This window comes from Capra hircus, chromosome 16, assembly GCF_001704415.2.
Source record: "Capra hircus breed San Clemente chromosome 16, ASM170441v1, whole genome shotgun sequence".
In the NCBI taxonomy this organism is placed as follows: domain Eukaryota; kingdom Metazoa; phylum Chordata; class Mammalia; order Artiodactyla; family Bovidae; genus Capra; species Capra hircus.
The window spans coordinates 39,640,325-39,662,816 of NC_030823.1; the positions used below are offsets into that span (position 1 = coordinate 39,640,325).

Here is a 22,492-nt window from a genome sequence, read left to right on the forward strand (position 1 = left end):
CGTACCAAGTTGCAGAGCAAATAGATTCTGGTCTGGTGTGACTCAAGTTACATCCATCACCCACTTGAAAATGTTCACCTTTCCAGCTCAGCCCTTTTGCTCTCATGTGTGGCTTTTCAAGTAAGAAAACATGGAGTTGGATGTGTAATTATTCCTTTTACTGGTTTCACACATGGGGTTTCCGTGTTGGGTTCTATTTTTAAAGGAGGAATTTCATTGATAATTTTAAAGAGAAGAAACAAAAATAGAAACCCATTAGATTAATCCCCAAGGAGCCTTTTATCTCTTCCTTTCTCTGATTCTCTCCAGCCCCCAGCCTTTCTGCCTTTGTGCTGATTACACTGGGTCTTGGGATTCTTAGTTCCCTGTCACCAAGCCCTGTTTTCCCCAACAGGGGCCTCTCTGGACTCAACGACGTGTCATGGAAAGGAGTGTCATTCTCCTGTAGGTCAAGGTTGAGAAATAGCCCACCCTTTCTTCTGAGCCTTTTATGGCCAGCCATTCATAAATATGTCCAGCTCCCTTTAAGAATTCATGTCTTGGTCCTGCCAGGGTCATCTCCTGGCATAATGAGTCCCACGTTTATTACCTGTGGGGTGAGGTCGTGTTTCTTTCTTGGCTGCCTGTCTTCCCCGCCCTCCGTCCACCTGGGACCACAGCTGGGTAGAGGGAAGGCCTTGCTTAGTCTCCTGGCACCTTACGGCCAGAACCTTGCAGTCCATTCACCCATCAGGCTCTAGACCTCAGATGAGAAGACCAGCTTGCTCCTAGCTGGAAGCGTTCTGGAACATTGTACAGGAAGAACTCTGCTGCTACATTTAACTGGATAGGATCACTTGAGCGGGGCCGGCAGGAGATGTCATCCTGGAAGGAATACATAAGAAAGAAAGTCCCTTATGAAGGACTTCCCTGGTGCTCTAGTGGTTAAGAATCTGCCTGCCAATGCAAGGGACACGGGTTCCATCTCTGGTCTGGGAAGATCCCACATGCTGTAGAGCAACAAAGCCTGTGAAAAGTGGAAGTGTTAGCTGCTCAGTCGTGTCGAATTCGTTGTGACTGTATGGACTATAGCCTGCCAGGCTCCTCTGTGGGATTTTGCAGGCGAGAACACTGGAGTGGATTTGCCGTTCCATTCTCTTCTCCAGGGGATCTTCCTGACCCAGGGATCAAACTCCTGTCTCCCACACTGCAGACAGATTCTTTACCATCTGAGCCACCATGGAAGCCCCATCTAAGCCTGAGGGCTACAACTATTGAGCCTGTGCCCGAGAGCCCGGAAGCCACAACTACTGAAGCCCACTTACGGCAACTGCAGAAGCCCAAGAGCCCTAGAGCCCATGCTCTGGAACAAGGGAAGCCACTGCAGTGAGAAGCCCCGCGCTGCAGTGAGGAGTGGCCCGGCTCACCACCGCTAGGCAAAGCCTGCATGCAGCAGTGAAGGCCCAGCACAGCCAGAAGTACAATAGATTTTAAAAAGGGAAGACTTGCGGACCATACATCCATCGGTGGGGCAGCCGTGGGCTCAGAAACTCTCGGTTCCCTCTAGGGTAGGCGACCTCCCTTTAAAAAGTCGTATTGTGACTTTGCACACTCTTTTCAAATGGAATCGTGGCAGTCATGGGGCAAATTGCTTTACGTACTGAATTTCTGATGGCTTCCTTAGCGATCACCTGTTCAGCACCACTGTCCTCCTTCCAGATCGTTCTGTGGGGCCGGACTGAGAAATGCCTGAAGGAGACGACGGAGGAGATTCGGCAGATGGGCACCGAGTGCCACTACTTCATCTGTGATGTGGGCAACCGGGAAGAGGTGTACCAGACAGCCAAAGCTGTGCGGGAGAAGGTGAGCAGCCTGGGAGGTGCCGGCCTCAGCTCTGTCGGAATCCTAGCCAAAGGGGACAGTCTCACGGGGCTTGGGAGAGAGCTCTGCTTATGGTGGAATGGCTGTTTGCAGGGCACCTCGGAGGACTCTCCTGTGAAGCTGGTCCAAGTTGTGTGTGTGTGTGTGTGTGTGTGTGTGTGTGTGTGTGTGTGTGTGTGTGTGTGTGTGTGTGTGTGTGTGTGTGTGTTGCAGAGAGCAGGGACTAGGGACATAGACTGATTAAATCACCTGTTGTCCCCTTTGGAAATTTAAGCCTGTGAGTGTCTGTCCTAGGGGTAGTGGGGTGGTGGGGGGTGGGGTGCAAATGTCTCTTGGTTGTCTGGGAAAATCCCCCCGACTCCAGACATCTAGTTAAACTGAGTGTATCAGTGAGGTCCGAGAGAGCAGAAACCACCCCATTAGATATCTGGCACGTGGCAAATGTTAACTATGTTTATGTCACAATAACCTCATTTATTATAGGTGTGCTCTGTGACAGGTATATTATGTGCCATAAATTATTTCTGATCCCCAGAGCAACCCTGGTATGGTTATTAGCCCCATCTTACAAATCAAGACTGATGCTCAGAGAGGCGATGTGGCTGCCCAGGGCCAGGTCCCTCCTCTCCAGGTACAGGCCACTGGGGCTGGCTGCCCTAATGGCCCCGTGGCCCCTTCTTGCCCACAGGTGGGTGACATCACCATCCTGGTGAACAACGCCGCCGTGGTCCATGGGAAGAGCCTGATGGACAGCGACGATGATGCCCTTCTCAAGTCCCAGCACATCAACACCCTGGGCCAGTTCTGGGTACGGTTGTCCTGAGCCAGAGCCGGTGTTGGGCATGTCAATGACATATTCTTCCCTTCCAGGGAGCCTGGGGCTATAGGGGAGTGGGGAGAGGCTCACCAGGGCTTGGGCTTGGGTCTAGAGGGTGGCTGGACAAGAAGAATGACAGGCTCTCCAGGAGTCATCTGGACTTTCTGAAATGTGGGAGTCAGTGCCCTCAGCCTCCACCCCATCACCTCCCCATTGTAGGAAAATCCAGTGGCTGGAGGGGTGCCTGTGTCAAGGGTAGTCTGTTCTCCCCAAGAGGGGAAGTTGAGGGGCTGTTGGAAGCTGTGTCTGCCGCACACTAACCTCCCCATCCACCCTCAGACCACCAAGGCCTTCTTGCCGCGGATGCTGGAGCTACAGAACGGCCACATCGTGTGTCTGAACTCCGTGTTGGCACTCTCTGCCATCCCCGGCGCCATCGACTACTGCACGTCCAAAGCCTCAGCCTTCGCCTTCATGGAGAGCCTGACCCTGGGGCTGCTGGACTGTCCGGGCGTCAGTGCCACCACCGTGCTGCCCTTCCACACCAGCACCGAGATGTTCCAGGGCATGAGGGTCAGGTCAGTGGCAGCGGACCCTGTCTCCGAGCCAAGTTCCTCTAGTCGATTGGACAAGGGGACTCATACCCAGAGAGACAAAATTTTAAAATAACCCAGAAGTGCTTTTTCCCTGGCTTTTTGGTCTCATATCTGAGTCTCCATCTGCAAGGCAGTGGGGTTCTATGGTCAGGGGCTTCACAGAGTACCCATGCTAAACGCATGCAATGCAATACTCACCCAACTATAAAAAGGGTGTAAAGTATTAATTATGCAAACGATATGGATGAATCTTCAAAGCATTATGTTGAATGAAAGGAACCAGAGACACAAGAGTGCGTTTTGCATGGTTCGGTTTTTCTGAAGTTCTAGAGAAGGCAAAGCTGGGCGGAGGTGATGGGAATCAGAACAGTGGACTCCTAGGGGAGTGGGGACACAGCCTGGCAGGGAGCACCAGGGAAGCTTCTAGGCTTTTAACAATGTTCTCTCTTCTTGATTTGAGTAGGAGTTACACAGGTAAAAACTGATCATGCTGGACACTTAAGATTTATGCCTTTTATTGTATATAAGTTATAGCTTAGTTTAAAGAAATATCGAAGCCCAACCACCCATCCTCCAGACCAATTAAATCAACAGGAAATGGGTACCACTGGTTTAAAGCTTGTACTTTGGAGCCAGACCCCCAGAATGTGTGTGACCTTGGGTCTGGTTAGTTCCTACTCCAGCCTCTGTTAATCTGTAGAATGGGATGATGGGAGTAGGAGTCTGTGATAAGAATAAATGGGGTCTAGCACACAATACCCTATGTGCTACATTGTAAGTGCCCAGTAAATGGTGCTACACTGATGTTGGCTTGTGAAGGGACACAAGGTTACAGGTAAATGAATCATCCAAAAACTATTTTCCTTGTTTTTTTGCACAGCAGCATATAATGATAATTTTGCCTTCTAAATTACATGCATCATCCTCTTCCAAAGATGAGGATAGCAGGGAGGGGTCGCTGTGAGAATTGCATGAGATCGTGGAAGGGATGTAGCGCAGTACATTCATGGGGTGTGGGGATCACTCAGAACACCTTAGTGATTATCACTAGGGGTGGTTTTGCTAAGCAAGAATCAAAACACCTGGCTTTGTGGACTCAGAGACATACAGAACAGACTTCTGATTGCCAAGGGGGAGGGGGTGAGGGGAGGGAAAAAGTAGGAGTTTGGGATTAGCAGAGGCAAGCTCTTATATATAGAATGGATAAATAATGTACTGTATAGCATGGGGAACTATGTTCAATATCCTGTAAAAAAAAATAATGGAAAAGAATATGAAAAAGAATATATGTGTGTGTGTGTGTGTGTGTGTGTGTATAACTGAGTCACTTAGGGCTTCCCTGGTGGCTCAGACAGTAAAGAATCTGCTTGCAGTACAAGAGACCCAGGTTTGATCCCTGAGTGGGGAAGAGCCCTTGGAGAAGGGAATGGCAACCCACTCCACTATTCGGAGGATTCTGTGCACAGAAGAGCCTGGCAGGCTACAGTTCCATGGGGTCGCAAAGAGTCAGACACGACTAAGTGAGTCACTTAGCTGTATATAAGAAATTAACACAACATTGTAAATCAACTATACTTCAATAAAATTTAAAAAGAAAAACCTGATTTTGAATTTCACCTTAGCTCCTGTATGGTGGTGAAACCTTGAACCAGTTTTGTTACCAGTCTGAGGTTTACTTTGCTCATCTGTCAAACAGTGGCAATCATATTTACCTTGTTGGATCATTGGGAGAATTAGAAATAACACATGTAATGTATCTAGTGCAAAGCCTGGGGCATATGAGATGCTCAGTATTATTATTTTTTCTAACAATAAACATCTTCATAAGTGCATCTGCTATTAATCTTTCTAGCAGACTTTAGTTGTTATGTGCTGTGCTGTGCTTAGTTGCTCAGTTGTGTCCGACTCTTTGCCCACCAGGCTCCTCTGTCCCTGGGGATTCTCCAGGCCAGAATACTGGAGTGGGTTGCCATGCCCTCCTCCAGGGGATCTTCTCAACCCAGGGCGCAAACCCAGGTCTCCTGCATTGCAGGGAGATCCTTTACCAGCTGAGCTACCAGGGAAGCCTAATTTCCACCTGACTTATATGCAAATTATCATAGATTCCGAATTTAGAGGATGCTGGAATAATGACTATGAATGTTCCATATTGGTTTTTTCCCCTACAGTGTCTTGGTTTAGTGTCTTCTCATCTGAGCATACAGGAAGTGCTCAATAAATATGTGAAAGTGAAAGTCATTCAGTCCTGTCCAACTGTTTGAGACCCCATGGATTATACAGTCCATGGAATTCTCCAGGCCAGAATACTGGAGTGGGTAGCAGTTCCCTTCTCCAGGGGATCTTCCCAACCCACGGATCAAACTCAGGTCTTCCACACTGCATGTGGATTCTTTACCAGCTGAGCCGCCAGGGAAACAATAAATGCATACTGGATGGAAATGCAGCCACAGCAATCCATGGTTCTAACTGGGCACCTTGAGCACAGAAATGAGCAGGACTTTCACAGACCTCGAATTCCTGTGCCTGGTTTGCCTTCTGGCAAGGTTTCCTCTCCATCACTTTAAGACGGAAATCCAAGGCCTCTCTCAAGTCATTTTTCCACAGTGGTTCAGAGTGTGGGCCCAAACTGCAGAGACAGGTAGTGCTAGTGGTAAAGAACCTGCCTGCCAATGCAGGAGACGTAAGGGATGTGGGTTCGATCCCTGGGTCAGGAAGATCCCCTGGAGGAGGGCATGGCAACCCACTCCAGTATTCTTGCCTGGGAAATCCCATGGACAGGGGAGCCTGGCGGGCAAAGAGTCGGGCATGACTGAAGTGATTTAGCATGTAACCCCAGCTTTGTGTGACCTCAGGCAAGTTAGTCTTCCTGTGCCTTGGTTTCCTAGTCCATGAGAAAGGATTGATGGTGATACCCTGACTTGGAAGGCTAGATGAGCTCCCATGTGTGAATCAACTAGTTGGCTGGCAAGTAAGAAGCACTAGGTGAAGCTTCATTACCTGTGGACTGCAGGTGAGCCCTGACGGCTTAGGCTGCTGCTGCTGCTGCTGCTGCGTCGCTTCAGTCATGTGCGACCCTGTGTGGCCCCATAGATAGCAGCCTACCAGGCTCCGCCGTCCCTGGGATTCTCCAGGCAAGAACACTGGAGTGGGTTGCCATTTCCTTCTCCAATGCATGAGAGTGAAAAGTGAAAGTGAAGTCGCTCAGTCGTGTCCTTCTCTTCGTGACCCCATGGACTGCAGCCTACCAGGCTTCTCCATCCATGGCAAGAGTACTGGAGTGGGTTGCCATTTCCTTCTCCAGAGGGCTTAGGAGAAGAGCAGTAAAAGTCTAATTTGTACCTAGTTTGTGCCGGTTAGTTTCTCAGTCATGTCTGACTCTTTGCAACCCCTTGGACTGTAGACTGCCAGGCTTCTCTGTTCATGGAATTTTCCAGGCAAGGATACTGGAGTGGGTAGCCATTCCCTTCTCTAGGGGATCTCCCCGACCCAGGAATCAAACTTGGATCTTCTGCATTGCAGGCAGATTCTTTACTGTCTGAGTCACAAGGGAAGCCCTGTTTCTTGAAAGAAAGAAAAAAAAAAGCATTGGCTTCCTCTCCAACCATGTTTAACAACTTCTCAGGGTGGAGGGTTGGAGACAGGTGCTTCGGACAAAACTGATGGATTTTCTGGCAAGAGCAGCCATAACAGGGACTTCCCTGGTGGTGCAGTGGCTAAGACTCTGTACTCCCAATGCAGGAGACCCAGGCTCAATCCCTGGTCAGGGAACTAGATCAAGCATGCTGCAACTAAAGATGGAAGATCCCACGTGGTCTCAACTACCACCTGGCACAGCCCAATAAATAAATATTGAAAAAAAAAAAAATAGTGACCGTATAGGTGAGTGCTGCTGTTTGTAAATTGCTATTTACTAATTTTTTTTCTATGTTTGAGCCACCAGACACTTTACAAATGCTGCTGCATGTGGCCCTCTGCAAGCTTGTGAGAGCTCTTAAGCCCATTTCCCAGATGGGGGAACTGAGACTGAGAAGCGAAGATGCTTGCCCAAGGCCACATGGATAGAAATTGGCTTATCACCCTCAGTCCTCCTGGTGCTGGAGCAGCACGCTTTGTGGGATTGAGGTCAAAGCCAGCAGCACCAGCAGCCCTGCACCTATAGGCCCGGGAGAGACGGGACAAGCAGCAGGCAGGACACTTGCCTGGGGCTTCTGGGGGCTTGGTTTGAATCTCCAGGCCCCAACCAGCTCCCCAAAGCCCCAGCTTTCTTCTCTGTCAGTTGGAGTGAATAACACCTGTTGATTGCTCAGCACAGGTCTGGCACTTAGGGAGCATCACTACTGTTAGGGGTCTCAGGTCTGATGTTTCTGAACAATCGTAAGAAGCCCCTGATGCTTGCTTATTCAGCCATTCATTTATTTATCAACCCCATGAGACTGGTCTGTAGCTGTTTGAATGGATTAGTGAGTGTATCCATAAATCAAGGGCTGAGGGAGTGAACCAGCAAGTGGGGTAGAGCTCCTGTCTCTGCACAGGATGCATAGGACACACCCGGGGAATGTTATGTCATTCAATGTCCACCCACTCAGCAAGCATTTATGAAGCACCTACAATATCCCGACGCTGCACTCAGGGCAGATAGCAAGGAGCAAGACCCACCAGACCTCTGCCCTTGGGGAATTCAAGAGTGGAGGAGGAGAGACAGGCCGTTCTCAATGGGGTACATTCAGTCAAGGCAGTTATCAGGGGGATGAGATCAGAGGCCAATCTGAGTGGACGAAAGGAGGGAGCCTTGCTGATGGGATGGCTGAGATGGGAAGGATCTTAAGAGAGAGGATTGGCCAGGATCGCTGGGCAGAGAAGGAGGAGAGGTGGGCCCAGAGAGGTAGGGCTGAAGACAGCTTTGGGGGCCCTGGGAGGGCTCAAGCAGGGCAGTGACAGGGTGTGGGTGAGGTTTTAGGGAGCTCTCTGCCGTGCTCTGAGAACCAGTCCCAGAGTATGGGTGGGCAGGAGGAGACCAGCTGGGAGGAGAAAGGGGATTGGGAACTCCTGATGCGTCTAGGGCAGCAGGGAAGCAAGGAGAGTATTTCAAACAGGTCTCAAGTTTCCCCACACAGGAGAAGCCAAAGGGATGACCCTGACATGTTAGAGAAGGGGCGTCCCTGGTAGCTCAGCTGGTAAAGAATCTCCCTGCAATGCAGGAGACCCCGGTTCGATTCCTGGATTGGGAATGATCCCCTAGAGAAGGGATAGGTTACCCACTTCAGTATTCTTGGGCTTTCCCAGTGGCTCAGATGGCAGAGAATCTGCCTGCAGTGTGGGAGACCTGGGTTTGCTCCCTGGGTTGGGAAGATCCCCTGGAAGAGGGCATGGCAACCCACTCCAGTATTCTTGCCTGGAGAATCCCATGGACAGACATGTTAGAGACAGAAATGGAGATGGGGGGGCAGGGAGGGGGTTTAGCAGTAGCACTTGCTTTTCAGGAGAAACTCACACTGTCTCTTCCTGCATGCAGGTTCCCCAACCTCTTCCCCCCACTGAAGCCAGAGACAGTGGCCCGGAGGACAGTGGAAGCTGTGCAGCTTAACCAGGCCCTCCTCCTGTTGCCGTGGACGATGCACGCCCTCATTATCTTGAAAAGGTACAGGGCTGGGGGAGGAAGCTCAGAGTCAGGCTCCCGTGGGCTGTGTCCCCTCCTCCCAGGGGACCTTGGTGGGGAAGAGGCCTCAGACAAGAGAAAGAACCCACATGATCGATTAGTCATATCTGCTGTGGGTGTGAAAGTGAGAGCCGTGGCATATGGGTCATGGAGTTATTATCCTTAATATAGGCTTCCCAGGTGGCACTAGTGGTAAAGAACCCGCCCGTCTAATGCAGGGGACGTAAGAGACATGGGTTTGATTCCTGGGTCAGGAAGATCTCCTGGAGGAGGGCATGGCAACCCACTCCAGTATTCTTGCCTGGAGAATTCCATGGCGGGCTGCAGTCCATGGGGCCGCAAAGAGCTGGACTTGACTGAATGACTGAGCACATACATCTTTACTACAGATTAGGGTAGTCAACCTTGTTGCTCTCAAGAACCTTTTACAATTTTAAAAATTGTTGAAGAACCTTAAGTACTTTTATTTATGTGAGTTGTATCTACTGTTTTAGGAATTAAAACTGAGGGGGGAAAGTATGGGATTTATACATGTATTCATTTATATATAGCAATAAAAAAATCCATTTGCTGTTAACATAAACAATATTTTTGTGAAAAGTAAGCATATTTTCAAAAAAAAGAATAGAGTAAAAAGAATGGCATTGTTTTACATTTTTGCAAAGCTCTTTATTATCTGACTTAATTGAAGACAAATGGATACTTGTATCTGCTTCTGATTTTCAGCTTTTGTGATGTCACATGTCATATAGCCTCCAGGAAACTCCACTGTACACTTATGAGAGAATGAGCGTTAAAAAAAGTCGAATTCTACCACAGTACTATAATAAAAGTAGTTCCACTTGCAGAGATCTCTGGAGAGATCTCTGGTATGCCCAAGGGTTCCTGGGCAACATTTTGAGAACTGCCAGTCTAGAGACTAAATCTTGGCCCCAGCCTTCAGGGGGTTTACCCTAATGGGGAAGACAGGAATCTCCTTGCCTAAGGCTTGAGATTCATAGAAACATCACAGTGCTCATCAGGTGGGATTTATCAGGGAGACCACCTTGGGAGGTGGGCTTTACAGAGAACTTGCTCCTCCAGAATTTGCCCAGCATCACATTCTAGAACTTTCCAGACTCTGGGCAGAAAACTCTTCCTGTCCCAGTCCCACACGAAACAGGCCATTCCACATGCCCCATTCAGCACAGCTTTCATGGGCCTCTCCTGCTGCAGAGAGAGCTTCCACCCTGGAGCCCCTAGTAACCAAGGACTCCTCGCTCCTCTGGGTCCCCAGCCCCCAGCTGACTGGACCCCTCTGACCTGAAAGGCCTTTTCCTTCTTTTTCTTTTTAACTTTTTATTTTATATTGGAGTATAGCCGATGAACAGTCTTCCCAGGTGGCACCAGTGGTAAAGAACCCACCTGCCAGTGCAGGAGATGTAAGAGATACAGGTTCAGTTCCTGGGTCAGGAAGATTCTCCTGGAGGAGGGCTTGGCAACCCACTCTAGTATTCTTGCCTGAAGAATCCCGTGGACAGAAGAGCATGGTGTTCTATAGACCATAGTGTTGCAAAGAGTTAGACACAACAGAAGCAACTTAGCACGCACGCACACGTAGCCTATGAACAATGTTGTGATAGTTTCAGGTGGACAGCAAAGGGACTCAGCCATACACATACATGCATCCAAACTCCCCTCCCATCCAGGCTGCCTCATAACATTAAGCAGAGTTCCCTATGCTGTACAATAAGACCTTGTTGGTTATCCATTCTAAGTATAGCAGTGTGTATATGTCCATCCCAAATTTCCTAAATATCCCTTTGTTCTGGAAGTCTGTATCTGTTTGGTAAGTAAGTTCATTTATATCATTTACTGAAAGGCATTTTTGGGAAGTGAAACACCCAAGTGCCTTTATCAGATGTCCAACCCCAGGAAACCAGGTTCCCCTCTGGCTACTGTGGATACGGTGGGCACCTGAGTAGCTGCTGTAACCTCAGGACCAGGAGGATACATCCGTCCATCCCTTCTCCAAATTCAAAGCCCTTCCAGGACACAGAGTGAGTGAGGGGTGGGGGGTGCTGGGCAGGCAAGCCCCACCTCAGCCTCCCTCGGTCCTGCCGACTATTGCTCTGAGTTGCTCCTTGACTGCTCCATGAGCCTTAGGAGTTCAGGGACTTGGATCCGCACCAAAGCTAAGCTGATTGTCCACCTCAGGGAGCTTCTTAGAAGCTTTTGGGGACATTCTAGAAAAAAGCTAATTTGTCTAGAACACCTCAGCACCGTCCACAGTAAGCCCCCAGCCTACATTTCCTGTTCTGTCCCCCACTACTTTCCCAGAAAGAGCAGAGGCCAGCCCTTCCCCATTCTCTGCACTTGCACGCCCCTCTCACCTTCCCCAAGAGAAATCCTCACAGGTTCCACTCTATTGCCACCACCCCCAGGAAGCCTTCCCGATTACTCCAGGTGGAATGAGGCTTTCCTATCTTGCACCTAGGATGGGCTGGAGCCCTTCAAACTAATCACAGATGAACTGAGGGCTTCTCTAAGCTGGGTCCTCAGTGCCAGATGCCAGGATCAGAGATGAAATATCTACCATAGAGATACCCAGCGGCCCAACGAGGAAATAGCAAGCACAACTCCAGGCCTTGTGGGGGAAGCACAGGGCTATAGGGAGCCCCGGGGAAAGGCCTAAGGTGAGTCTGGGAAATTTCCCACAAAGCAGGAAATTGTGTCACGCTGAAGGTCAAGGCCTGAAGGTATCAGGTTGGCCAAAAATTTCATTTGAGTTTTTCGTACAGGGCCCGAATGGACTTTTTTGGCCAACCCAATATATGCAGGTGTTTTATTATCTGGAGGGAAATAAAGGGTGAGAAGTAAAACCTGAGGTCCCAGCTAAAGGAAGACACCACTCTGGAGTGGAGCAAACTTGGCTGAGAATCTTGAAATGGTAGATAGGACAGACTTTGGTAGCAAATGTATCAGGAGAAGAGTGTGGCTGCTTAAGAAATAAGTTAACACATGGAGTCGGGGGAACAAGAAGGTGATACCTGGTAACTAACTCTTCAGCCCCACACAGTAAATATTTGTTGAATAAGTGGCATTTGGAGTTCATAGATTTCTGAGATAATTATGGACCCTAAAATGCTCAAAATGTGGCTTTGAAAGTTTGTTTATACCTACCCTTTACCTTGTAAAAAACTATTTATACTGGACTTCCATGGTGACTCAGATGGTAAAGAATCTCCCTGCAATGCAAGAGACCTGGATTCAATCCCTGGATCAGAAGATCCTCTGGAGGAGGGCATGGCAACCTACTCCAGTATTCTTGCCTAAAGAATCCCCATGGACAGAGGAGCCTGCTGGGCCACTGTCCATGGGGTCGAAAAGATTTGGACCCGACTGAGCAACTAACACTTTCACTTCAGTTTCATTTATCTACTTACTTGAAAGCCCTTCCTCCATGGAGGGGTGGGTGGGTTGGCTTGTGGGGGGAGCTGGTGTGTGTTGGAGAGAAGAGGTGGGGAGAACTTATGGGAACCGCTACTCAACTACGTATCTTGTTTGGCTACCAGTCCGCTGGTCCCCCATTGACCGTCTTCTTGTTTCCTTTCTCCCTCCCTCAGCATACTCCCACAGGCTGCCCTCGAGGAGATCCACAAATTCTCAGGAACCTACACCTGCATGAACACTTTCAAAGGGCGAACATAAAGACAGGATGGAGAAACAGGCTCAAAAGCCACGGAACCTGAGGGGGCATGGGCACCTGGGCTCACGCCTACGTGCCTGTCCCTCAGCACACTTCTGCTGGGTGAGCAGGACTGCTTCTATCCTGGGGAAGAATCCGGCTGACCCCTAGCCAGCCCCAGGACCTTTGCACAGGACTGATGGGCATAACTCTGACCCCCATGGGGAGGCAAGAAATCAGCCAGCAGCTGCCTTGACACTTTTGTACATTTCTGATTCTGTAGAGTTTATTGTTAAATCGCTTCTCAAGTCTAACCAGCCTTGGCAATGCGCATAGACCATTTCTGGGATGGTCTGTGGCCACATGCTCCTCCTTCACCTCCAAAATTCACCTATCCTCAGCTTGTGCAAACTGGTTGAACGGCAGGAATATATAAAATAAAGAGAGAAAGCTTTTGTGAGTGTTTTTCTTGAAATCCTTGACCTCTGGTCCATAGTGGGCAGTGGGGAGGGGACCAATCCCAACCATAACACCCCATCCTTTCAGAGAGAATTGGTCTGCTCAGGGTCCCCAGCTGCCACGGATAGAGTAGAAATGAAGAAGGCAGAGATCAGGAGAGAAATTGAAATCCAGGCCTGAGGGGGTAGGGAGTAACCGGTTTCTTGCCAGCTCTTTCAGGGCCCTCCCAACAGTCATGGGTTGGGGGGCACTTTGCCTTCCCACCTGCATCTATGGAAGACCAACAGGAACTAGTCAACAGAGGCATGCCCTCTGCCCTGCCATGGCCCCACCAGCCCCCAGGCCACCAACTCAGGAGAGAAGACCCAGGTTTTATCAAGCCCCTACTGTCTGCCTAGCATGTGCTGAGAGGGGAATGTTGCTGAGAAGCCAAAACTCTGAAGATCACCAGCACAACAAGGCCAGTGCTAAGCGGGTGCTGTGGGCCCCCAGGTCTACAATCTGATCACAGGGGATAGAAGTGAAATAGCAAAGGAGAATGAGAAGTCTGGGATGGCAGAGGGGTTTGATGTGGATTCAGGCATGGGGAAAATGACAGCCAAGGAGACATGAGGAGAGATGCCCCAAGTTTCCTCCTGTGTGTGTTCTCTGTTACTGCCAGGGGACTGGCGGACAATGGAATCTCATCTAAGGCACCTCCATCTACACAGCTCTTGCAGGTGGTTGGCAGGGTGGGGGGCAGGAGCAGGCAGTGGTTCCAGGAGATGACAGAGAAAATCACAGGCAAAAATTCAATGGAGAAGCTTGCTGGAGCATCGCACAAAGCATGCACCTTCACACAACTCACATGAGAGGAAGAGCAGTCTTGCAGGCCAACAGTCATCAGTCTGGTCTGTGTGCAAAGATGCCAAGTTACGATCTCATCCACTGTCTATTGAGCACCAACCGAATAGCGGCCAAGCTGCAAAGCTTAACATCTCAAGTGTTATTTATCCACTGTATCCAACAGTGGTCAAGACAAAAATCAGCTCTCAGGAACCCCTTTAAAGACTTTCAAGAGCCACAATATGTATCAGACAAAATATGACCCCCAGATGTCCATGGCTTCCAACAACAGAGCTTGTGTTCCATTGCCTCTGTCCACAGAGGGTGGATGGGGGTCTGCTCTGTGTCCTCTTCACTCTGGGGCCCCAGCTAAGAGACAAGCCTCCTTCTGGGATGATGTCATCTTGGGGCAGAAGTAGACACACCTGGGAACCCATGCACTGGCTCTGAAATTTTCTGCCTGGAAACAATGCACATCACTTCCACTCACATTTCTTTGGCCAGAGCAGGTCACATGGTCAAGCACAGTGAGGATGCTGCTGGGCATACAATCCCCCTGGAGGAATGGTCAGTGATTTTGAACTGTACTGCAATCTGCCACACCGTGGAAGGAGCGGTCCATAGGAATTTAAGGAAAAAATGGAAATGTAGGCAAAGGAGGGGCTTCCCAGCTGGCACTAGTGGTAAGGAACCCAGCTGCCAGTGCAAAAGACACAACCCCTAAAAGACATGGGTTCGATTTCTGGGTGGGGAAGATCCCCTGGAGGAGGGCATGGCAACCCATTCCAGTATTCTTGCCTGGAGAATCCCTAGGGACAGAGGAACCTGGCGGGCTACAGTCCATGGAGTCTCAAAGAGTCGGACACGACTAGAGTGATTTAGCACACACACACTCAGGCAGAGGGTGGAGAGCCCTGGGACTGGGGCTCTCTAGGTGTTACACACCAGGTTCTGAGCAGAACCCCAAAGAAGCACTGACCTTTCAGGAGGGTAGTATTAGAAAGACCACTTCAGTGGTGAGAAAACAGGCTCAGAGCAGGGAAATAGCATGCCCAAGTTAGTAGGGCTTGTGAACACTGGAGCCAGAATTTGAACCCAGGTCTACCTGACCCCCTGGCTTACCATAGCAAGTTGGGGGGGACACCACTTTCATTTTGGTCCTTGAGGATCTGTGTCACCAAAGTGTGTTTCGGGGGGAAGATGATGAAGGGGTCTGGCCTGCAGAGGTCAGGCCTGGAAGGCCCATGCCTGCGCTATAGCCCCTCTTTGGCATGTGAATACAATGTGGGTCGGTGTGCTGGGTGTGGCCTGCCCCTCGCAGTCCTGGTGCCACAGACCAGGTGCTGGTCACTGGCTGCCCCAGGAGATAGGCTGGGGCTGACACAGCTCAGTGGGCAAGGATAGGCGAGGAAAGAGCGAGAGTTCAGTCTGTTGAGCCCCAACTTTTCTGAGCAAACTTGAATGGCAGGCTCATTTCTGGACTCAGTGTTTCGGAGAGGATTCAACTCCTGAGGTTTCCATGAAATTGCACTTGGCCTGCAGGCCAGGAATGCAGGGAGGACCCCAGGGGTCTGAGTGGATCTGGGGGTGAGGAGGCCCAACTGACCCTCTCCAAGGTCCACTGAGAACAGAATCGCTGTCTTGGCTTCACCAAGACTTTACATCTTCCCAGAGCCCCAAGGGCTCCTGACAGCCAGGCCCAGTCCCACCCTATCCCTCCCTCTCAGCTGGGATACTTTCTTTTTCTGGATCTTTTCCCAGAGGAACCAGGGAAAAAGCCTTGGGCAGGTTCCCGGGAGGCGGCGTCCTCCTCGCTCCCCCAGTGGCCACTTGGAGAGCCTTGAGAGTTGAAGCAAAGAGCTAATTCTGTCCCTTGGCTTAGCCAAGTGAAGGAGAGTGACAAGCACTGAACCCTGGCTCCTGGAATCTCCCAAGGGGCAGGACAGGGTCTGCCAACCCCACAAAGAAAACTTGGGCCCTGGGAAACGACCCAGTTGCCCTGCCCCAGGCTCCTCCCCATCTCCCAAGAGAACCAGATTGGAGGTGGGTACGGGGAGGCACCAGACGCGAGCCCGTCCTGGCATGGTTCCAGGGGGACCGGGCTCTCTGGTCTGGCAAGGGGTCAGGAATTGAGTCCTGTGCCCACCATCCTTCTCCTGGGGCCAGAAGGCTTGGAGAAAGTGGGCTTTCTTCTTCTGGGGCCCAACTGATGGTCGAGAGGGACTAGGTGACAGAACGCTCCTGGCCTGACTGCCAGGCTCAGTCTAGCCCCCACTAAGAGACCTTCTGAGGGGGCAGACAACCCATGTCTCAGGGGACACCTCAGTCTGCTAGGGGACAAATAAGAACCGGGCCACAAGTATACAAATTCTGCAGCCGAAGTGCCAGGCAGCCCAGAGAGATGAGAACAGTTGCAGGAGGCGGGGCGGGGTGGGGATGGGACCGGGGAGAATGAAGGGCATTTCAGAGCTCCTGTTGGGGGCAGGTGTGGGTTCCCTCACCCCCCACTACCGCACCTCTGGATTTCTTCTCACTTTCCAGAAAGGCCTTCCAAAATGGAAGGTAGGGGCTTATTAACAAGAGCCCAGAAGTCTATGTGAGAAGAATCTGTGCACAGATACCCCTCATCTCTGTCAAAGCCAGGAGGTAACAATGTCCCTTGGCACAGAAGGAAGGCTGGGAGCAGCTTTTGGGTACCCTGGTCACTCTGCTCTCCCTCCCTTTGAGTGGGGCTGTTATACTACAATTCCACTTATTAACATTCCTTAACACATTTCTCTTCATAAACCGAGGGCTCCTGCTGTGAACCAGACCTGGGCCCTGGGAGGCCCTGTCCTTCGGCCGTGAGCGGTCCAGCTATACCCCCCACACACACACCTCCCTCATGGGAGGTAAGGCCCTTAGCTTCTAGCAATGCAGCAGACCCCTGGGTCCCAGCTTCTCACAGCCCGCCAGGAGGCCAGGAGGCTCCCCGAGAGGTGGGAGGCGCTGGTATTTGGGGAGAGAAATCCAGACCCTGGGGCCCCACTGGCTCTGAGATCTCCTGTGTGCGATATCACCTTTCCCACCTGCAGAAGGGCCCAGACATTCCCCACCTCCTGCCTCCTGGGCTGGGAAACCCCAGCGGACGATGCGATGTTGGCAGCTCAGCTCTGGCAGCTCCCAGCCAGGATCTGGACACCCCCCACCAGGACTCTGGGAGCCACCTCCTTGGCTTGGCCTGGCCTGGCTCAGAAGGAAAAGTGTGACTCAGAAGACCCCAACAAGGCAGTGGGTGCAGAGGCTAGGGAGGCTCTGGGGTGGCTGTTGTTCACTCGCTCAGTTGTGTCCAATTCTTCGGGGCCCCACGGACTGCACCCCGCCAGGCTTCCCTGTCCTTCACCATCTCCCAGAGTTTGCTCAGACTCACGGCCCTGGGGAGGGCAGAGCAAAGGAGCCCGACGGGGGTTGGTGGGGAGGTTCTTCACACAGGAGCTGTCATCCCCCTGCACATGGGGTGTAGCAGAGGATGGGGGGAGACACTTATCTGGCACCTCCCAGCATTGCTGGCTCTCGGCTGGCCCTTTGTGCCCAAGTCTCTCCATGGTTCTGGAATAAAATAAACACAGAAATCCCACAGGCTCTGCTGGGAAGCTGCTCTGCGTGCTCAGGTCCCCTCGGGCGGACAGGCTCAGGGACAGAGCCCTCAAAGAGCCACTCTCCCAGACTTTGGCAGGAGAGCTGGCCGCTCCTCCACAGTTGTGACCTGGGGGGTCACGGAGTTCTCTGGACTGAAGCTGCTGTGACCGAGGGTTTCTGCAGGGCCCTGAGGCCAGGTATCAGGGAGCCAAGTGTACAAAAATCCAATCTGCATGATCGGGCGGAAGGCCCTCTCTAGCCTGGACATACAGGCCGGCCTCCAGAAACCCCTGGGTGGCTACACACACCTCCCATGCCTGCCTGCCAGCCTCAGACATCAGCTCCGCTGACATCGTCCCCGGGAGACGCCCCACACGCCCACCGTGGTCTAGGTTGCTCCATCTCAGCCTTCACTTGCTTCCCTCTTCACCCATCTCACCATTTTGCCGTTATGATTATTACTTTCATACAGAATGGCTTTATTGAGGTTAAATTCCCACACCACACAATTCACCATTGAAAGCATACAATTCAATGGTGCTTAATGTAGTCACAGGGTTGTACAACTGTCACCACAAACAACTTTGGGAGCATACACACTGGATGTGGTCTTTCGTGTCTGGCTTCTACTTTGCATAATGTGTCCAGGGTTCATTCTCCAAGTTGTAACTTGTGGCAGGACTTTGTGCCTTTGTGCGGCTAAAAAAAAAAAAATCTGTGTGTAGACTGTGTGTGAGTACACAGTTGTTTCCAAGGATATCGGGGTCAGTATTATTTGCTTGCTCTCTTGGTCTGTCTGGCCCTCTCGACCATCCACCCCAGGAGCCCAAGGGCAGGTCCACCTCTCAGGACCTAGGAGAGTGCAAGATGAAGACGACACTTGGTAAATATTTGCTGTCTGAGTGAAGAGGGGACAGAACCTTTGTCAGAGGCAACCAACACACCCTGTCCTCCCAGCCACCTTTCCGGATACATCCACATGGGTCCCCTGAGTAATAAAACCAACATTTATGATTACATGTTCAGACGCCACCCCAGGATTTCTCCTTATGGCACCCTCCACATCAATCCTCAAGTCAATCCTGAATGAAATCAACCCCGAATATTCATATGGAAGGACTGTTGCTGAAGCTCCAATACTTTGGCCACCTGATGCGAAGGGCCAACTCATTGGAAAAGACCCTGATGCTGGGAAAGACTGAGGGCAAATGGAGAAGAGGACAGCAGAGGGTGAGCTGGTTGGATGGCATCACTGACTCAATGGACATGAATTTGAGCAAACTCCAGGAGATGGTGAAGGGCGGGGAAGCCTGGCATGCTGCAGTGCACGGGGCTGCAAGAGTCGGACATGACTGAGAGACTGAAAATCTCCTGGCATCTTGGTCGGGATGACTCTCTGTCAGGGGCTGTCCTGTGCACCACCGGCCATTTGGCAGCACATCTGGTCTCTACTCACTAGAGTCCAGGAGCGCTTTCCGTTCCTACTTGTCACAACTAGAAACATTTCTGCAAATGTCCACAGGGAGATAATTCACCCTCAGCAGAGAAACCCTGGTCTACCCACGTTTTCTCCATTTCTTTTCCATTACAACCTGGAACAGTGGGAGCCAGAAATATTGGCTGTTGAGGAGACACCCAGAGTTTGGTTGTCTGACCACAGAGATACCAGCAGTAGGATCGGGGCCTGAAGCCTCTGCCCCCAGGGGTGGGTCCTGGGCCCCCGAATGGGACCCAATGACCCAGGAGACCTCAGACTCCGTGGGCCAGCTAGGCCACCACTTGACTTTGTTTTTCTTTGGACTCAGTTTGAAAACTCCCTCACACCGCCCTCTTGGTAGGTTGAGCCAAGGCTGCAGAATTTTCTGGGCTAGCCTACTTGCCACCCCCACTCCACCCCACCCCCGGCCAAATCCTTATCATTCTTTTCATTTTTCAGTGTTCACAAGACAAAGGAAATAAGCACTCAGAAGGAAGCACAAGCTGTGTTTGTTCCTTGCTGCTGCTTCCATGTAACAGGATCCTGCTTGGGGAGGTCACACTGGGAACCACGAGCAGAGCCAAGGCCCGAGGCTGCTCGGGGCCATGTTCATGTCCAGGTTCTGGCCTGTGCAGAATGGCACGGGGCAGAGTGTCCCCCAAAGGCCACGTAGCACAGGCTTCTTGCCGTGGGTTCTCGCCTGACCCACATCTTCTCAGCCACACTTGGTCCCCGCTGGCTGAGGGCCAGCTTCGGGGCTGGAGAAGCCTGAACCGTGGAACCTGCACAGAACGGGGGAGTCTAGACTTAGGATCTCAGTCCCTGGGGCTGGGATTCCAGTCCTTGGATCTTGAGCAGATAACTTAACCTCCTTAAGCCTCAGTTTCCTTGTCTGTAGGATGGGACCAATAGCCCTGCTCTAAGTGAGCTGTTTGTGACAATCAAAGGAGGAAAACACATAATAGTCAATGCATGTGTGCTCGGTATTACTAAATTTCAGGTAATTATAATGAAATGCCAAGTAAACTAACAAATACCAAGCATGGTATAAATTAATCCATTTAGATCCTACGTATTTTATAATAAAAGTAATAAATTAATTGTGCTTAGGACATGACAGACCCTCAGTGCTTCATATGTATCTAATAATGGTGTGCCTGCTAAGTTGCTTCAGTCGTGTCCGACTCGGTCTGACCCTATGGACTATAGCCCTCCAGGTTCCTCTGTCCATGGGATTCTCCAGGCATTTTTAAATATCTCAATACATAGGAAACAGAGGCAGGGAGCGATGCAGTTATCTCTTGAGGCTCACTACCCAGCTAGTGACCGGTAGACCTGGGATCTGAACCCCAGAGTCTAATTGCAAAGCCCTTGTGCTTAACCCCTGGGTTTCACAGCTTCTTGAATAAAAAGCCTAGAACAGTATGCCCTTCATAATCATGGGTTCCAAATGTGTTGAGTCAACCAACTGTGGATCAAAAGTACTTATTTAAAAAATTCCAGGAAATTTCAAAAAGCAAAACTTGAATTTGCTGGCCAAGCAAATATTCACACAGTATTTACATTATATTTACAGCTATTTACATAGCATTGACATTGTATCAGGTATTATAAGTAATCTATTAATAGTATTAGTTGCATTGATTATTATTGTGTTTTCCTCTGTCACAAACAGCTCACTAGAGAGTAGGGCTATTGGTCCCATAAATAGTATTAATCTATAAATAGTATTACAGCTATTTACACAGCATTGACATTGTATCAGGTATTATAAATAATCTATTAATAATATGAATCTATTAATAGTATTGTCTGACTCCTTGCGACCCCATGAATTGTAGCCTGCCAAGCTGCTCTGTCCATGGGATTCTCCAGGCAAGAATATTGGGTGGGTAGCCATTTCCTCCTTCAGAGGATCTTCCCGACTCAGGAATCCAATCCGGGTCTCTTGCACTGTAGGCAGATTCTTTACTATCTGAGCCACCAGGGAAGCCTGGACGATGTGCCAAGGTTACATGCAAATACTACACCATTTTATATAAGGGACTTGAGCATCCAAGAATTTGGTATCCAGGGGTCCTGGAACCATTTCCCCTGTGGATACCAAGGGATGGCTATGTGAAAAACGAGTGGAGTACAATACTTGCCATTATTCATTAACATCGCTATCTGGCCAGACAGCCAGGCTTCTCCCTGGCTGATCCACATCCACATTGCAGTCAGATTCCAGCACCTCCGGCCCAGCTGTGAGCCCCGCTCCCATACCAGGTAGGCCAAGTCAGACCAGCCTAGGTGGGCATCTGAGGCTCTTCTGTGATCAGACACATTTAAGGTGAGTCTCCTTTCAGAAGGCTTCCCAGGTGGCACTAGTGGTAAAGAACCTGCCTGCAGTGCAGGAGATGCCAGAGATATGGGTTTGATTCCTGGGTTGGGAAGATCCCTTGGAGGAGGGAATGGCAGCCCACTCTGGTGTTGCCTGAAGAATCTCGTGGACAGAGGAGCCTGGTGGACACAACTGAAGCAACTTAGCACGCACACAGGCTCCTTCCAGAGCTTGCTGGGGTCAGCCCTGCCCTCTTGACCATGGCCTGGGTGGGAGGGAGTGTCTACTATTTCAGTGCCCCAGCCCGTCCTCAGACACACCCTCTGTGGGCCCCCGAGGTACCAAGCTGGTGCTCATGGACAGACTGCGCCCCATCACCGACTTCTGAATTCCTAAAATGCTCCCAGCACTCTGCTCCAAGGAACACCAAACATTTCACGAAGTGCCAGCTCAGGGCATGAACAGTGGCGACCCAGGCAGGAGTCTAACGTGCCCAGAGCTGTTCCTGTGTGTGTTTACCCCAGCCCCTCCCTGAGGGCACAGGGGACTGCGGGCTTCAGCAGCAGACACAGACTCCACCTGCAGACTTTCTGGAGTGGATGCTGGGAGCTCAGAACAGCCTGTGTGCATGTTGAGTGCCCCTGCATGCTAACTCACCTCAGTCGTGTCCAACTCCGCGTGACTCTATGGACTATAGCCTGCCAGGCTTCTCTGTCCATGGGATTTCCCAGGCAAGAGTACTGGAGGGGGTAGCCATTCCCTCCTCCAGGGGCTCGAACCTGCATCTCTTAGGTCTCCTGCACTGGCAGGCAAGCTCTTTACCACTAGTGCTGCCTGGGAAGCCCCCGAGTAGCCTGGGCTACCAACAACAGGACTTGAAAACTGGGCAGAGTCCAGGGGACACAGATGGCCCCCAGCCCCCAGATCCTGCCACAGGAAGGTCTGGACCCTGGGCCACGCTGCTGGCCCTGGACAGTCTCTGCTGCTGCTACCACTGAAGAAAACTACCCCGTCCCACTACTCCACATCACTTGCTTCGGTCAATATGGAATTGGAAGACAGAGAAATTGAGCCCCAAAGCAAGTACTGAAAGCACTGCTTGCAACTCTGGATCCAGCCATACCTGAAACCAACTATCACTGGGCTTTTTACTTATTTGAACCAATTTCACCTTTTGCCTAAGCAAAAATTCAT

The 22,492-nt window shown here is 50.8% G+C and overlaps 1 protein-coding gene across 1 annotated transcript in view; it reads left to right on the forward strand.

The window, feature by feature from the left end:
* DHRS3 (dehydrogenase/reductase 3) overlaps positions 1 to 13,056 on the forward strand; it is a 50,295-nt gene extending 37,239 nt beyond the window's left edge. The window contains exons 2-6 of the mRNA XM_005690659.3: positions 1,699 to 1,842; positions 2,549 to 2,668; positions 3,017 to 3,255; positions 8,786 to 8,911; positions 12,535 to 13,056. Coding sequence (XP_005690716.1) covers positions 1,699 to 1,842; positions 2,549 to 2,668; positions 3,017 to 3,255; positions 8,786 to 8,911; positions 12,535 to 12,619 — 714 coding nt within the window. The 3' untranslated portion in view covers positions 12,620 to 13,056. The remainder of the gene's footprint in view (positions 1 to 1,698; positions 1,843 to 2,548; positions 2,669 to 3,016; positions 3,256 to 8,785; positions 8,912 to 12,534) is intronic.